Raw genomic sequence first — 19,095 nt, forward strand, 5'->3', positions numbered from 1 at the left:
GTAATGTTCTTCCTTAGGGTAACGTTCTCATTAGGGGAGGGATGACAGCTCAGACATTTCGACTCAAATATGGATATCAAATACGTGCTGCACTTCCAAATCCCTTTAATTTGAGCCCCATATTGCCATGGCCGGTAAATATGAACCGTTGGGAGAGTGTTTTGGGTCAAGGCTGCCACCGGCACTTTGCACTGAAAATAGATATCAAATTCGTTCTTTATTCCCAACAGAAAAAAAGTTCAGTTAAGGCGTACCCCAAAAAACTTGACTCCAAAATTGGATATCAAATTCGTTTTCTACTCTCAAATACCTTTCATTTGAGTCCCATATTGTCATAATGAGTCAAATAACCCATTTGACGTATCTTTAGGAGAAAAAACGTCACCTACACTTGAATGCAAATTTTAATGTCATATTCGTAATCTACTCCCTAGAAACTACTCCCAAATACCATTCATTTGAGTCCCACATAGCCATGGTCGGCTAATATGCCCATTTGGGGGTATTTGGGGGTGGGCAACCTCCCATTACTTGGACCTAATGTTTTATGCCATATTTGTGATTTACTGCCTAATACGTTTCATTTGAGTCCCATATTGACATGAACCTCGAATATATCTGCTTAGAGGATTTTCGGGGTTGGGAGGGGGGTGAGGGGCCGCTGGGTACTTGGACCCAAATTTTAATACCATATTCGTATTCTGTTCTCTTTTACATTTCATTTGATATCCTTATTGTACCCATTGGACCACTTTCTGTTGTGGCTGGCGTTTTTGGGGTAAGGGGAGGGTCCGCCTCTACCCGACATCTACAAATTATATTGACTATGTTTCCTTCCTGACAAACGTACACAATCTATGACAGTTTTAAGAAAATCGGTTCAGCCAAGTATCATATAGTCACAATGGGTCTAATGGCATTTTTGAGCGGTGGTGTGATCTCCTATACATCGATCTGATGTTGTCTGCCAGATTCGAAATCTACTCCCGAATACCTTTCACTTGAACTCCATATTGAAATGAACGTCCAATATGTCTATTTGGGGGAGTTTTGGGGTTGGGGCGGCCCGATGGGTACTTGGCCTTACCATATTCGTATTCTACTCTCTAATATCATTCATTTGATACCTGAATTGTCCCGATCGGTCCACTTTTGATTTTGGATTGTGTTTCTGGCTTAAGGGGGAGGGTCCGTCTCCCTTCCGATACCGAAATATTATATAGCCTATGTGTCCTACCAGACCAACCTACACAATATGCGCAAATTCCGAGAAAATCAGTTATACCGTTTTTCAGTCTATACGGAACAAACAACCCGAGTCCCATACATCCGTGATTGGCTAATGTGCCTATTTTGGGCGTTTTTTTTTGGGGGGGGGGGGGTGGTGGTGGTATAACCGCCTATACTTCGACATGAATTTGTATGTCAGATTCGTTATCTACTCCTGCATATTTTTCATTTAAGCGCTGACCAATTTATATGCTTATTGTCATTTTGGGGTTAGGGCGACTACCTGGGTACTTGGACCCAATTTGTAATACCATACTCGTATTCTACTCTTCAATACCTTTCATTTGATACCCATATTCTCCTTATCGGTCCACTTTTGATTTTGGGTGGTATTTTTGGGGTAACGGTGGAAGGTCCGCCCCCATCCGTTGTTAATAAATTATAAAGCCTATTCCTACTTCCTGACCATATTCGTAATCTACTCCCGAATACCTTTCATTTGAGTCCCATATTGTGATGATCGACAAATAAACCGATTTTAAGGGGTTTTGGGGCTGGGGCGGCACCCCAGGTACTTGGACCCAACTTTTATTATGAAATTCGTACTCTACTCTTGAACACCTTTCATTTGAATCTCATTTTGTCCCAATCGGTTCACTATTATTTTTGGGTGGTACCTTTGGTATAAGAGAGAGGGTCTGCCCCCCTCCCAATATCAAAAAATTGTATATCCTTTATTTTCTTCCAGACCAACCTACTCAATCTGTTAAAATTTCAAGATAATGGGTTCAGCTGTTTTTGAGTCTATACGGAACAAACAAATACAAATTGAATTTTATATATAAGACTGCTCCTCCTAGACCAACCTGCGGTATATGTGAACAATTTAAGAAAATCAGTTCAGCCGTTTTTGAGTTAATACGGGACATACACATTTACAAGCTCACAAACAATTATGCAAACACATTTTCTCTTATATGGTTACAAACTTATGAAAATATTTCTTTCTAAGGGGTTTTTTTTTAAATTTTTGTTACTATGGGATATTCTATCAAAACTTGGTTCCATTGAACAACAATGGGCCGCTTCCTAAAAAAGTAATTTTTTCAATCGCCTATGGAAAGGTCGTATACTACGAGTGGTTCGTCTGTCGAAATCACATTGGTGATTCAACGAATAGAGATATCTCCCTCACGTTTCCCACAGCTTACTTCCTATCGACAGAAGTCCATGATGGTTCAGGTTTGGATATGGTCCTTCAATTTGACTTTTGAGCCCTTAAGAGCCTCATTTGGGATTTTGCTGAAATTAGCCACCATTTGATTTCTTATGACTACCATGGGTGATTTTGCCGTAAGCAATCTTTTTCTATCGCCATGATTTTGCAAATTAATCAATGGTAAAAACATGCAACATATCGGAAATGGGCGGTATATCAATGATTTGCCATAATTTCCCCCTAAACCATTTTTGGTCTACAAAAAAAAAAAAAAAAACACATAAATTTATTTTAGAATTCATCATCACTTAAGTCAATATATTTTTCTTTACCAAACAAGCATTTCCAATAATTTACATAAGAAAAAAAAATACCGTCCACCTCATCATCATTCTCATCATCACAAGTGCGGGCATAACCCCAAGTCATTCGGGCAAAAGCATAGATGTACCGAAATAAACATAAATACAAACACACACTTACACCTAAACACACACAAAGTCGTACCCTCATGCTGCGCTGATGCTGTCCCAAGGAGCAGATTTAGACACAAATTTCATTATCTGTCAATTTTCCTCGCTCACTTATCGATAGCATAATGAAATTTCTGTTAAATAAACAATTGAGCGATATACGAGCATCCAAAGGAAAATCTATTCCTTATTTCAGTACCCGTGTTGTATCGTCCCTATATTTGCCGGATAGATTTTCAAAGATGCTCTCTAATGTTGTGCAGAGTGTTGTAAAATAAATTCCATTTAAGTTGACCCCTCCCCCCACCCCTCCCAAGAAAGTAAAAAACAGCTGTGCGTGCCTTGGATTCCTTTCGGTTTGGTGTCTTAGATGGATGTGGAATGTTGAACGTTGAATGTTTGCCATGTTTATCACATGGCGCTCGCTGTGTCGGTGGTAGTGTTGTTTTTAGGCCAAACAGTTGAGACAGCAACTCAGAGTTGCTGAATGACACAAACGGAAATGGAAAGTGGAACCGAAAGAAGTCCAAAGGGATATCCAAGGAAGGTTTAGCCATTTATAACCATTTTATAACATTCTGGTAAGGCAAACAATTTTTGTAAATTTTATACTTAAACAAGCAAGGACATGTTCAAGTCGAGCAAAGTCGACCTTTTGGATTCCCTACAGTAGTGATCGGAAAGTCAAAAGCGAAACCGTCATGCCAAATTTCGTGGGGATCGATTAACAAATCGCCAAAATAATGCAGTATTAGCTTAAATTAGGTGCAATTATGTATGGAAGCGAAATCTTAAGCGAATCCTACAAAAACCCCATACATATTGTGAAGGTCGCAGAAGAAAGCATTGTACAAAATGTTAGAGAAGATCGGCTGATTATTGCTGATGCCCTAGAAGTGAACATCGAGTGGTGCAAACATATGCAGTTATATATAAGTCAGAACCGATTTGGATGAACAGTGATCTGAAGAATCATAAGAAAATCACTGGTGCCAAATTTCGAGAAAATCGGTTCACATATGACCACATTATTCAAATGTAAGTCCAAGTCGGTGGACCGGATCCTTAGAGACTAGATAAACCATATGCTAAGGAACAGGTGGACGAATTGCGGGACCCATGGCATAAATATAAGGAAGAAAGTGGCATAGGGCATGCCAAAGGGGGGCACTTAATCACCATAAATAAACAACATACACACAAGTAAGAGCGTGCTATTGGATTGCGGATTTTTCATATAGTCGGCGTTGACAAATTTTTTCACAGCTTGTGACTCTGTAATTGCATTCTTTCTTCTGTCAGTTATCAGCTGTTACTTTTAGCTTGCTTTAGAAAAAAAAGTGTAAAAAAAGTATATTTGATTAAAGTTCATTCTAAGTTTTATTAAAAATGCATTTACTTTCTTTTAAAAAATCCGCAATTACTTTTTGGGCAACCCAATAAGTTTGGCCGGGCCGAATCTTATATACCCTCCACCATGAATCGAATCTGTCGAGTTCTTTGCGCAGTATCTATTTTTAGGCAAACAAAGAATAATGAATATGAACTGAGGAGGAGGAGGAGGAGGAGCTATATCAAGTTATAGTCCGATTCGGGGCTCAAGAAGCAAAATCGGAGGATCGGTTTATAGAGGAGCTGTGTCAAGCTATAGATCGATTAAGACCATATTCCACATGTATGTTGAAGGCTATGGGAGAAGGCGTTGTACAAAATCTGTGCCAAATCGGATGAGAATTGCGCTCTCTAGAAGCTCAAGAACTTAAGATCCCAGATCGGTTTATATGGCAGCTATATCAGGGTATGGACCGATTTGGATTATACTTAGCATAAATGTTGGAAGTGATATCAAAACACTATAAGCAAAATTTCAGTCAAATTGGTTGAGAATTGCACCCTCTAGAGGCTCAAGAAGTCAAGACCCAAGATCGGTTTATATGGCAGCTATATTAGGTTATAGACCGATTTTGACCATACTTCGCACAGTTGTTGGAAGTGATATCAAAACACTATATGCAAAATTTCAGTCAAATTGGTTGAAAATTGCGCCCTCTAGAGGCTCAAGAAGTCAAGACCCAAGATCGGTTTATATGGCAGCTATATTAGGTTATAGACCGATTTTTACCATACTTCGCACAGTTGTTGAAAGTGATATCGAAACATTATGTGCGAAATTTCAGTCAAATCGGACAAGAATTGCGCCCTCTAGAGGCTCAAGAAGTCAAGACCCAAGATCGGTTTATATGGCAGCTATATCAAAACATGGACCGATTTGGCCCACTTACAATCCCAACGTATCTACACCAATAAGAAGTATTTGTGCAAAATTTCAAGTGGCTAGCTCTACTCCTTCAAGATTTAGCGTACTTTCGACAGACGGACGGACAGATATGGCTAGTTCGACCTAAAATGTCACGCCGATCAAGAATATATATACTTTATAGGGTCCTAGACGCACATTTCGAGGTGTTACAAACAGAATGACGAAATTAGTACACCCCCATCCTATGGTGGAGGGTATAAAAAAGGATTCGAACCAGCTATGCAGAAGGGCCGCCAAGGCCTTGCATATAGCATATGACTGGACTAGACCCAGGGGTCTCAATGTTGACCCAGAGAAGACTGAAATATGCCTGTTCATGAGGAAGACGAAGGTGAGCCATTTCGACGCACCACGTTTCCTCAACAGGACGTTGTTGATATCTGCCAAGGTCAAATACTTAGGAGTGATCTTAGATAGGAAACTTAATTGGAGGTGTCACATTCAGGAAAGTACTGAGGAGGCTCACAGATGTTGAGCACTATGTAGATGTAGGGCCGTAGGCTCGAAATGGGGCCTGAATCCGAGGATTGTCCACTGGCTCTACAGGAGGGTGATTAGACCAATACTTTCTTACGCCTCAGTATTGTAGTTTGGTGGACTGCTATGGAGAAAAAGTGCCACATTAGGATCATACAACAGGTTCTAAGAACATGTTGTCTGGGCATAGGCGGAGCGATGAACACCACCCCCACTGGGGCACTGGAGACTATTCTAGATATCCGTCTCATTAGGTTAGGTTAGCTTAGATTGAAAAGAGGGTGCAGATATTAATCTGCCCCATTCCACTGTGGACATACACCTAAGCCAGTAATCGGCTTGTTGTGCGCTTTAAAACCTATAAAGTAACCTCATAAAAGAAAATTTTAGGTTAGGAATTCCGTGCTACTTACAAAATCCTTAATTGTTTTCATTACCACTCCCATAAGTTGGTTCATGTCTAGGATTGTGTCTCCACCTTAGTGGAGACCCGAACCATTAACATACAGATTAAGTATTAGGCAGCTACTGCGGCTATGAGACTTAAGGCGACGGGAGAATGGATTGAGGATGGGAGCAACTCATACCATCGCGGTATAATCGAGACGACGATAGGAAACCTGGAAGGAAGGGAGGAGGTTTCCCATCGGATACCTGAGACGAAACTTGAGGTAGAGTGCAAGGCACTGATGCAAGCGGCATAGTCTTGGACTGATGGAATCCTAGTATTGCCATCTGGAAGATCATGCTACACGGATGGATCAAAGCTAGAGGAAAGAGTGGGCCTGGGGGTCTACATTGAGAACCAAGGGACTGAGATCTGTTTTAGACTGCCTGGCCATTATACGATCCGGCTGGTGGAGATCCAGGCGATCACGCAATGCTTGAGGTGGTGTGGTGCTAACGTGAGGACGTCGACTGTGATCTTCTTTACGAACAGTAAAGTGGCCATAAGGGCAATAACAACCAGAACGGTAAGGTCGCGAACAGTCTTGCATTGTAAGAAGGAGATTAACGCCTTCTTTGAGGATGGCAAAATCTGCATCGTTTGGTGCCGGACCATAACGGAGTAAGGGGAAATGAAAAGGAAAGCGATTTGGCAGTGAAGGCCAGTGAACTGCCGTCAATAAACATGGATAACCCGATGCCTTTCGGGTCAAGGCAATCTGAGTTAAAGCTGTGGACGACGAATGCACATGTAACAGCGAAACAGTCGGTGGAACAGCGAAACAGTCGGTGGAACTGCGAAACAGTCGGTGGAACAGCGAAACAGTCGGTGGAACTGCGAAACAGTCGGTGGAACAGCGAAACAGTCGGTGGAACAGCGAAACAGTCGGTGGAACAGCGAAACAGTCGGTGGAACAGCGAAACAGTCGGTGGAACAGCGAAACAGTCGGTGGAACTGCGAAACAGTCGGTGGAACAGCGAAACAGTCGGTGGAACAGCGAAACAGTCGGTGGAACAGCGAAACAGTCGGTGGAACAGCGAAACAGTCGGTAGGACGGCATCCTATGGGTGATCCGGATCGTGAGAAGGCAAGGCTATTCCTGAAAGGAAGTAAGATGGAGGTCAGTATAGCTTTTGGTATCATAACGGGACAAATAGGACTACGAGCTCACTTATGCAAAATCTGTTCGGCAAGTGATTGCATGTGTAGGGAATGTGGGGAAGATGGTGAGACGGTGGAGCATTTCCTAGTTATTGCCCGCCTTTCGAGACCACGGGTACTTAAATGGAGACACAATACCAGACATGAACCAACTTAGGGACGTGGCATGGAAAACAATTAAGGATTTTGTCAGTGGCACCGAATTCCTAACTAAGATTTTCTTATAGCACCGAATTCCTAACTGAGATTTTCTTTTTCGAGGTTTCTTTTTATAGCATTTAGAGCTTCCATAGTGGCATGGGGCGGATCAATGTCCGCACCCTCTTTTCAACCTAACCGAAATCCAAATCGGACGAACACATATATGGGAGCTATATCCTAATCTGTGCCGATTTCTCCCAGTTTCAAAAAAACCTCGCCTCTAAGCCAAAAATTATTGTAAATGCTTAATTTGAAGACAATCGGTTGAATTTAATTGGACAAACAGACGGACCTAAACTAAATTGATCCTGAAAGTGATTTTGAGTCGATCCGTATATTCACCGGTATTTCTCTTCTTTCTGGGTGTTGCAAATAAATGCAAATGCAAATTTTTCCCATGGGGGCAAACTTCTCACCTACCAATGAGTGCAGTCCCATTCAAGTTTAAGATCAATGATAAGAGGCCTCCTTTTTATAGTGAGTCCGAACGGCGTGCCGCAGTGCGACACCTCTTTGGACAGAAGTTTTATATGGCATATTACCTCACAAATGTTGCCAGCATTAGGAGGGGAAAGCCATCGCTGAAAATTTTTTCTGATGGCCTCGCCAGGATTCGAACCCAGGCGTTCAGCGTCATAGGCGGACATGCTAACCTCTGTGCTACGGTGGCCTCCAAATTAATGCACATAGTTATAATACCCTGTGCCCCAGTAGTGGTGTAGGGTATAATAAATGAATAAATCGATTTAAGTCTTTTTTTTATGGAGAATAAGGCAAAACTCACACACACACACATACACACATATTGCACCTAATTATGTATGTCCACATAAATTCGAGGACTTCGAAATAATTTGAAAATCCGCGAACGTAACCATCATGGATTTTGTTTGATTAACATATAAAGACTTGGAACTAATTTTAGACTTAGTACACGGGAGCGTATGATCTATGTTCGCATTTTTAGATCATATCAATCATAAGACCCATGGTACCAAAGGCAATAGGAGATATTTAAGTGTATTTTTAAATCTCTTTACTTAAAACTTACCACAAGGAAATGTAACCACCTAAGCACAAAATGTACTTAAAGTTTTACTCTCTAATTGAAGGCACGCACTACACCTAAAGAATAAGAGCCCAATCAGCCAACCAAAAGGGCCGGAAAGGTTTGGGGATGTCGTGCGATTGGGAAAGACTTATGAATCTGTATGTAAACCCTGAAAAGACTGAGATCTGCGTAGGTGGGCCAAAGAGAATCCACGTTTCCCCAACAGAACGATTTCTATATCCGTCTGGGTCAAATACCTGGTACTGATCTTGAATAGGAAATCGAACTGGAAGATCCACATCCATGGGCGCACTGAGAAGGCCCACAAAAGTTGGGCACTAGGTAAACGAGGCGTGTGCTCGAAATGGGGCCTGAATGCGAAGATAGCCTACTGGTGGACTGCAATTGAGAAAAGTGCAACCTAAGAACAATACAACGGGCTCACAGTACAAGTTGTCTTGGCAAAGGCGGGGCGATGCCGACCATGCTCACAATGGCACTGTGCACTATTTTTGATATCCACCCCATAGATAAACAGATTTAGTATGAAGCAGTCACTGCAGGTATGAGACTTAAGGCTATGAGAGAATATGTCGAGGTTAGGATCAGGTCATACCAACGCGGAATAATCGTTGCAACGATGGGAAATTTGGGATGGGATCGAATACCTGAGACAAATATTGAGAATGAGTGCAAGGGACTTCTCCCAGCAGCACAGTCTTGGATTGACGGAACTGTGGCATTGCCATCTGGAAGGTCATGCTACATAACGCACCAAGGAACTGAAATCTGTTACCGACTGTCAGACTATTAGTGCAGGTGGAGATGCGGGCAACCACGTAATCCGTGAGGTGTTATGGTCTTAATGCGCGAACGTCGAGTGTGAATATCTTTAAGGACAGTAAACTGACAATCAGGGGAACAGCCAGGATGGTTAGGTTTTTTACACTCTAAGGTTTCTTCTTACATTTCAAGGCTATTTGCATGGAGTGTAAGAAGGAGATAACCGCCTTCTCAGAGAATGACATGATCAGCATTGTTTGGGTCCATACCGGTATAGGGGCGAATGAAAAGTCAGATGTATTGGCCGTGAATGAGAGGTATTTCAGGGTGATATTGTTCAAGTAAAGGTCGTGGGCAATGTGCAGGCATCCAGCACTGTGGTTCATTCAAACGGTCTGTGGGATAACGAAAACCTTATGAGGTGATCCGGAGCGAGCAAAACAAGGCTATTACTAACAAGAAGCAGAAGGATGGCTTTCGGTACTAATGCGAGTCATATAAAAAGACAGGCGAAATTTTGAATAATAATTCTGGCGTATGAGTGCCTGGGTTCGAACCCTGGCGAAAATAACTTTTGTTGGATGTGCCTCGTCTTCGAACTTAAATCGCCGTAGTAACTACAATTTTTAACCGATCTACACAAAATTTGACACAGATTGCTTCCTTACTGGCCCTAAGAAATCTGAAAAATTTCATCAAAATCGGTTCAAATTTGGATGTAGCACCCATACATATTTATCGCCGGATTTGCATTTATATCGCCGTAGTAGCAACAACTTTCAAACGATCTGTTTGAAAGTCGGTTCAGAATTATATATTGCTCTCATATACATATATAATTATATATTGCCCCAATTCATAATTGTAGGGTAGGTGTAGGGTATTATAGTCGGCTCCGCCCAACCTTTGCCTTTCCTTACTGGCTTTAAATATTTCTTCGCATTAATCAACACGAGCCTTTGTTTAGGCTATTGTCAAATGGTGAGAAATCCATTGAAAAAAAAACCTTTTTTACAGCAAGGTGTTCATGCAATATCGAATATGTGCTGGTGAAAGAAATTTCCAAGGATGCCCCTATCTTACGGTCGACCCCATTCTTACATGACGATCTTGGCTTATATGTTCACTCGTGGCATAATTGCTCTCTGGTACAGTGATCGTTTTTGGACGACCTTCACGGAATTCGACTTTGAGCGAGAATCAGCCAGGATTAAATTCATTATACCAGTTTATCACAAACCTTCTAATGGAAATGAGAGATTGCACCTGGCAACACTTGGTGATGCTTAGTCTTGAAACGTATAAAGCAGGCCTCGTACTACGTCCTGTTGAAGGAGTTGAATAAGGACAGTGCATTGCGTCTTCTTTCCTCGGTATAAGTTTAACAATACCAATCGTCTCGAGGGGAGGCCACCGTGGCCCAGAGGTTAGCATATATGCCTTGAACTTCGGAAAAACAATTTCAGCGGTGGTTAACCCTCCTTAATGATGGTGACTTTTGTGACGGGGTTTGCCATGTAAAGGTTTCTTCCCAAAGAGTGGGTTCGGAAAAAAAATGGAAATAACTCTGCCATTTTTAAACGGATAAAAATATTTTCACGAAGTTTCAGATGGTTATAGCTGAGCTGTAAACCAGTTGATGTGCAAAATTTCTGGGCACTAGAAGGCCGGGGGGTCATTAGTGAGCAAAAGATGGCCTTACAAAAATCTTGTTGGGTCTGTCAAAAGTGCATTAGGGGCTGATTTTCAAAAATTTTTATTTTCTGGAGAGTGCTCACGTATTTCTGAACACAAAACCTCCCTCGACTCTCAACGAGATGGATGAACAGTTCAAAATTCACCTGTTCTGGGTGCTGAGCCAATGAGATATCCTAGGCAGTTGTAAAGCTGCATAACTTTCGAAACTAGGAACTACCTTACACATTCCAGGGAAACTGGAATCTGTGGGTATGCCTCTAGCGGCATTTAAGCTAAGTACAACGAATGATAGTTGGTCGCAAAGAGGCGGCTGAGAGCATACCAAAACTATTGGGTTGCCCAAAAAATAATTGCGGATTTTTTAAAAGAAAGTAAATGCATTTTTAATAAAACTTAGAATGAACTTCAATCAAATATACTTTTTTTACACTTTTTTTCTAAAGCAAGCTAAAAGTTACAGCTGATAACTGACAGAAGATAGAATGCAATTACAGAGTCACAAGCTGTGAAAAAATTTGTCAACGCCGACTATATGAAAAATCTGCAATTACTTTTTGGGCAACCCAATATGTGGCCTAATCTAGACTTGAAGAGGTATACCGCTTTGCTGGCACTGGCTAGACCAGACGTCTCAGTCCTTATGTCCGTCATGACAGGTCACTGTCAAATCGAAAAATATGCCGACATACTGAAGTTTGCCAGTAACGACTTTTGCAGAAACTGTGAGGACATCGAACAAGAAGAGACTATAGAAAACCTTCTGTGTGTGTGTACCGCACTGGCAGCCGGAAGAAGTTTCACTTTAGGTTCTCATTTATTTGAGAACCTGTCTGATTTAGCGGATGTGAACATTCGAAAGTTATTGGGCTTTTTAAATCGATCTGGATGGTTCAACGGTAGGAACTAGAAGGCATCATCCTTCTTCTTTTCCTGTTGTATCAAAATGAACGAAAACGTCTAAATGAGACTGCCATTTGAATCTTACCTAACCTCACATAACCTACAAATCAAACTCTCCCCAAAATATATAAATTTGTGCCACATTTCTCGATGAAAACACTTTTGACTAAAAAATGCCAAAAATTTATTTTTACTTAAAATGGCATATGTTTTCCTGAAGGATCGTAGGAGCATATATTGAAAAATATAATTAATTATATCAGCTATTCAAATCAGTCAAAACATTTAAAATCGGTTGAGAAATGTCTTCACAAGTAACAAAATAAGGAACCAGCCTCTTAGAAAATTTCAAAAAAAGTTTGTTTTCGAATTTGTTGAACATCAAAGCATGTTTTTGTGGGATTTTTCACATTCCAATTTTGCCCATAAATCTCAGCTATAACCGTCTAAGATTTCGTGATGATGATAAAGAATCCCTTCTAAAATGGCCCGCTTTTTCCACAAATTTGTTTTCTCATCCCACTGTGCGCCGTTCGGAGCTTAAACTTGAATGAGACAGTACTCTTATGTAAGAAGTTTGTGCCTGTTCTTAATGGAAGGGTCATGGGAAAATCCTCATTTGAATTTCGACTCCAGGCCTATGCCCAGGTACCTTCTTCTACAACTACAGAGTGATATCATCCAGAAATGGGATTTTAAATACCGATCTCAGAGTGAAGAACCCACGTTCACCTCATTTTCTCATAAGCAAAATATGTGTTACGTACTCCTTGAGTCATCATTGTAACCTGATAAAATTACGTTTTGATGCAGTTTATGGGGCAGCAGCGTCATTGGTCTGTACTTCTTCCGTGATGTTCAGGACCGGCATGTTACAGTGAATGAAAATCGCTACCGTTCACAGACAGCAGAATATTTTTAGCCCCAATTGGATGATATGAACTTGGAGGACATGTGGTACCAACAGGACAGCACCACAAGCCACACAACGAATGTCACAATCAATTTTTTTTGAAACCAAGTTTGGGGCCACCGTAGCACAGAGGTTAGCATGTCCGCCTATGACGCTGAAAGCCTGGATTCGAATGTTGGCAGGAAGATCAGAAAAATTTTCAAAGGTGTTTATCCCCTTCTAATGCTGGCGACATTTGTGAGGTACTTTGCCATGTAAAAACTTCTCCCCAAAGAGGTGGCACGCCGTTCGGACTCGGCTATAAAAAGTAGGTCCCTTATCATTGAGCTTAAAATTGAATTGGACAGCTTTCATTGATTTGTGAGAAGTTTGCCCCAGTTCCTTGCCCATGGGCAAATTTGCATTTGCAAGTTTGGTTTCCTACCTTCTCGGTCATGCGATTTGAAGCCGTTAGACTACTTCCCGTGGGACTACGTCAAGTCTATGGTTAATGCCAACAAGCCAATGATGATTGATGAACTACGTGCGAATATCGAATTCGAACTCGAAATTGCTTGAAAACCGTCCGATTTATGCTTGAAAACCGTCGAAAAATGGGTTGAGCGTCTGGACTTCACAGAAATAAAGAATTTCGTTTATTAATTTATTAAAAAAAAAAAAAAAACTTTGTAGCGCTCTTATTGAAAACCCCGATACTTGTTGCTAAAAAAAATGTTTCTCTGTTAACAAAATTGACTTTATTCCCCAAGTGAGTCTGATTTTTGATTGTTGCCTTACTTAGCCTTGCTTTTGTTCATCTACCTTAAAAGTGCTGCCAGAAACACATCAACATCTTTATCTCTCCCACAAGAATTCAAAATAATTCCACCATTTAAAGAGAACTTATAATGCTCTCCCTGATTCGGAACTATTCACCTGAAAATCCCGTTAAGCCAAAATCTCTCTCCCAGATGTGGTCCATTAGATAAACTAACGCTCTGTTTACTTTAATGGCCAAACAGAATAAGTGCTGCCTATTCAAGTCATAGACTATGCAGACAGCTGTGTACACGGCCTTCATTCTTAATTACTGGCCATTTGCCAAATATGATATGCCATGGGTCCTTGGTTACATTCGCAAGTAATTTAAATTCCTGTCCATGCTTTAATTGCAAGACATTAAGCCGGGATTTAATTTGACTTTGATGGACATGCCTGAAAACACTTTGCCAAAGACAGGTTGGCTCAATGGTTCGTTGTTTGGATGATGGTGGTACTTACCCGTTGGACTTGGCGTTAAGGACATCATGTCAAAGCGTATATTGCGCGGCTCAAATTGATAATCTTTGAAAAATGTTAATTTCGCACCACGTGTCTTATTCAGACCACTCACGGCTGTGTGAATGGCCCGCAGATATTCACGCTTGCCGAAATTCGTATGCGGGGCAATGAGTCCAATATAGAGTTGTTCCTTATTCGCTGCCGATGATTTGCTGGCGCCACTGGACAAGCGTAACGCATGCGTTGGGGGACAGGAATACATTAACAGCATGATGACAACAAACAAGGAGAGACAACAAACCGACGATAGCTTTGTTGATGTGTAGACGAGGGGACGGGCGAAATACGCTGGCATTGTTGGGCTGGGTGTGGTGTGTCTGAAGCTGGTCGGTGTGGAGTTTTTCTTGTCGCCAGTTGGCCAGGTGTTGTTAGTGGTGATGTTGATTCTTTTGTGGTTATTGCTAGTGGCATTGTCGCTGACTCGGTTGCTGGCGCTGGCAGTAACAACAGCTACAACTAACGCTGTAATTGTTTTAAGAAATCTTCTCACCAATTCTGCTGGGGCGGAGGTGTGGTTTTTATAATACTTTTGCTGTTGCTGATGGTGTAGGTGTAGATGTTGGCATTGGTAATGGCTTTGATTTGGTCTACCAAAGTGGCAGCTCTCTGCATGGTGTAGCTGCTGCTTCTGTTGCTCATGGCTTAGCTGGTGGGTAGAGTGTCCAATGTGTGTCGTTGAGTTAAGTGGAAAGAATTCCTGCTCCACTGTTGGTGTGGTCGTTGTTTTGGCGAATTCCTCTTTGAGTTGAGAGCTTGAGCTAGCGATTTTGTTTATAGTCGTTGGCTTTAGCAAGGGATTTACTAAATTAATTTCATCAAGCTGCAGGCTATGCTGAAGCTCTCCACTTCGCTGGTTATGCAATCGATGACTATTTCGAGGAACTTGAAGATTTTTCGTTTGCCCGTTTGGCGTAGTTGGCGCTCGATGTCTTGTCCTTACACACTCATCGCTTGTTGTTGTTGTTGTGGAATTCTGGAGCATAGTTTTGGCCAAACAGGTTTTGGCAGTGCTGTTTTGCATTTTTCGCCTTAGCTCTTGTCTACCGTTATGATGGCTAACCTGGCAATCATCTGTCATCAGCCATGTAGCTGATGGGTCACACATCATCTCATCACCTTCGACATAGTCATCAACATCATCATCATCGCCATCGTATTTCCAACGCTCATAGGTTTTGCCTTTCATCGAAACATACAGCTGGGGCATATCATTTGGAATATCTTCAAAGATTCGCATGTGCACATTGTCTACGGACTGATAGCAGTGACTCCTGAGTTTTTTATGCTGTTTAGATGCAGTGACAGATGCCGTTGATGTTGCTGTTGTCTGGTTTTGATGTCGCCCAAGATTCCTGCCGTGTTGTAGAGCAGACCTGCTGTTTAAGCCTTCATTGTTTAAAGCATGGCAAAATCCTTTCATTTTGTGTTGATTGCTTGCCTCTGCTCTTTTGTTGTCCTTTTGGAAGGGAGAGATGGTTTTTTTTGTGGCTTTCTTGAATTTTGGCGTTTTGTGCCAACTTAACTTAAGGTCGAAATCGCTTAGGGTGTTTGTTGCTAACTATGCTTGTTGCTGTTGCTCTTTTTGGGGGTTTTCGTTTTCGTTTTATTTGGCTAAATGTTCATTTTGAAAGGATTTGGCTTTTATGGCACAGCATTTGTGCCATATATATATACACAAGGCAGCCAACTTGTAGCCTTAGTAAACACAACAACAGTTATACCACTACTTTTGCTCCTACTGCTACTGCTGCTGACACCGCCTTGAGTTCCGTTAATGGCTATCAACGTCAAAAGGAATAAAATTCCCAATCTTAATGTTGACTATATGGAATATTTTGTATTCTGTTCCCCTTTGGCTGCTCGCTGTTGTGTTTACTTCAGTCCTATGGTATTTTGGTTTTTACGTTTTTTTCAGGTTGTTTTTTTCTTTCCTCTTCTTCTCCTTGGCTCTGGGTTTATAGCAAACAGCAGGACATTTTGCCAAGCTCTTTGGCTTGGCTAAATATGTTGGCAATCTTTTGATGATGCTGATGATGACGGTGATGTGGATGATGTTTTGGCGCTAGGTTAGAGCTTGGCAACAGCTATAGCGATGACTTTCTTCAGCTGCTTGGGAAGACCAAAAGGAGTCATCAACATTTTTCTTTTACTTATTTTTGTAGTCTTTTTCGATTTGGCTGTTTGTTTATATTTTTTTTTTTTTTTTTTTTTTTTTAGTTAGGATTTAAACGAGTTGCTATCGAGTCATACTTTTCCCCCCCATTTAACATGTTGGGGCCAAAAAGTCCATTTCCATTTGCTTCATTTGATTTCATTTACTTTTGCTTAGGGAGCTCTTGGTTGTGCTCTGTAATGAAAAAAAAAAGAAAAATAAATTCTAACTTGAGTTGAGAACCCAAAGAAAGGTTAAAAATAAAATAGATTTTTGCCAACTTTGGTTGCTATTTTTTGATTAGGCAAAGTTTGAGTTGATTTATTTTTCATACAAGTAGTAGCTGAAACCCCTTAATAACCAGCTGTGAAGCCAAGAACCATAAAATATGCACAGTCTCTTTCTTTGGACTATTTTATTGAGAGTGGATGGTATCAAACTTCTTAGTTCAGTATTCTTAGTAAACAAATTCAACAGAAAGAAGTAAAAACGTGCCAAGTTAGTCGAGGCAGAATCTTTGGAAGCCACCACTAAGGATTCAGGATTTATACAAAAATGTAATTAGTTAGTTGAAGAAAATATCTGAACTTTACGTGCAAAATTTCAAACAAGTAAAAAGGCATTGAGTTCGGCCGGGCCAAACATTGGATACCCACCACCTCGGGTATATGTAAACCCCATTTCATCACAATACGGTGAAAATTGGTTAATTTAAGTACCCAAATTCCCCAGCAACTTGGTCCCACATTTGGATATCAAATTCGTATTCTACTCGTAAATACCTTTCATTTGAGGCCCATATTGCCATGGTCGGTAAATGTGTCCGATTTTGGGGTGTTTTTGGGGTTGGGGTGGTCCCCCAAACATTTGGTCCGACAATTGAAATCAGATACGTTTTTTAATCTTAAATACTTTTTATTTGAGTCCCATATTGTCGTTATTGGTATATATATATATATATTTGGTAGGTTTTGGGATGGTATTTTGGTATCGCTTCCAACCATTGTGCCATGTATGGTTCAAATCGGGAGGGAGCATTTCTTATCCAATTTGGTTGTCATTTTGCATGTGGTGTTTTGGTACCACTTCCAACAATTGTGCTAAGTATGGTTCAAATCGGTCCATTAATTGATATAGCTGCCATATAAACCGATCTTGGGTTTTGACTTCTTGAGCCTCTAGAGGGCGCAATTCTCATCCAATTTGACTGAAATTTTGCACATGGTGTTTTGTTATTACTTCCAACAACTGTGCTTAGTATGGTTCAAATCGGTCTATAACTTGATATAGCTGCTATATAAACCGATCTTGGGTCTTGATTTCTTGAGCTTTTAGAAGGCGCAATTCCTATTCGATTTGGCTGTCATTTTGCACGTGGTGTTTTGGTACCACTTCCAACAATTGTGCTAAGTGTGGTCCAAATCGGTTCATACCCTGATATAGCTGCCATATAAACCGATCTTGGGCCTTGACTTCTTGACTTCTTGAACCTCTAGAGAGCGCAATTCTCATCGGATTTGACACAAATTTTGTACAACGGCTCCTCCCATGGCCTTCAACATACGTGTGCAATATGGTCAGAATCGATCTATAGCTCCCATATAAACCAATCTCCCGATTTTGCTTCTTGAGCCCCGAATCGCCCGTCCATGTTCATTATTCTTTGTTTGACTAAAAAGAGATGCTGCGCAAAGAACTCGACAGATGCGATCCATGGTGGAGGGTATATAAGATTCGGCCCGGCCTAACTTAGCACGCTCTTACTTGTTATATATAAGAATGCCGATTTAGGGTCTTAAGCCCGTAATAGGCGCGTTTATTATACGATTTCGATTAAATTAGAGGCAGTTGTTTTAACCTCCCGACATTCGACCCAAATGTGGTTCAGATCGATCTTTATTCCAATATTGCTATCATATAGACCGATCCGCCGATAAAGGACTTTAGGCCCATAAAAGCTGTATTTTTTAACCAAATCAGCTAGATTTTGACACAGTGATCTGCATCCGACCAGCATATGGTCCTAATCAGACTATATATTGATATAACTGTCATATAGACCGATCTTCCAATTTAGGGTCTTAATCCCATAAAAAGCTCATTTGTTGCCCGATTTCGCTGAAACTGGGACTTGTATAAGCGTTCTCTGGACCTGAACCAAATATGATCCAGACCAGTCCTCATTTGCATATTACTATGGATATGATAGTTGAGTTGTTATAAAAGCGGATGGGTAATTTATGCATATTGGTGGGTATCCAAAGTTCGGCACTACCGAACTTAACATGTTTCTGCTTGTTACTCAAATGTAGTTCGAGTGCGACTGTGTTGATGTGTTTGCGTGTTACTAGCTTTTGTTCTAAAACTCCTTTTTCTTTTGACATGTTTCGTCCTTTAACAACTTTAACTTTTGACACATGCAGACACGCTGGTAATTATGGCTCATTTGGCGCGTGTACGAGTTTTATAACTTTATATTTGAACTTTATGGTTTTTCATCTTCCGCACTCTTTATGCCAATCATTATTTTAGCGAAAATATTTAGTGAAAATATCTATAACATCCCATGCATATGTGATGAAAATCTGAAACTTTGGCTTATTGAAATTTCACTCACAAGTTATTTTAAGCAAAGGAATTTATCTCTACCCAGAGAATTTGCCATAATAGTTTGGCACAAATTTGGTTTCGTTGAAAATCAATTTCCAAGTATTACTCGCAAGTAAGTTGTTCACTAAAGGCATACAAA

At 40.8% G+C, this 19,095-nt stretch overlaps 1 protein-coding gene across 3 annotated transcripts in view; it reads right to left on the reverse strand.

Moving 5' to 3' along the window:
- Positions 1 to 15,663, reverse strand: part of LOC106095679 (glutamate receptor ionotropic, NMDA 2C) — a 391,010-nt gene extending 375,347 nt beyond the window's left edge. For all 3 annotated transcript variants that reach the window (XM_059366278.1, XM_059366277.1, XM_059366279.1), the window contains exon 1: positions 14,135 to 15,663. In XM_059366278.1, the coding sequence (XP_059222261.1) occupies positions 14,135 to 15,614 (1,480 nt within the window). In that variant the 5' untranslated portion in view covers positions 15,615 to 15,663. The remainder of the gene's footprint in view (positions 1 to 14,134) is intronic.
- Between the last annotated feature and the right edge of the window lie 3,432 nt (positions 15,664 to 19,095).

Source organism: Stomoxys calcitrans, chromosome 4, assembly GCF_963082655.1.
Source record: "Stomoxys calcitrans chromosome 4, idStoCalc2.1, whole genome shotgun sequence".
Taxonomy (NCBI): domain Eukaryota; kingdom Metazoa; phylum Arthropoda; class Insecta; order Diptera; family Muscidae; genus Stomoxys; species Stomoxys calcitrans.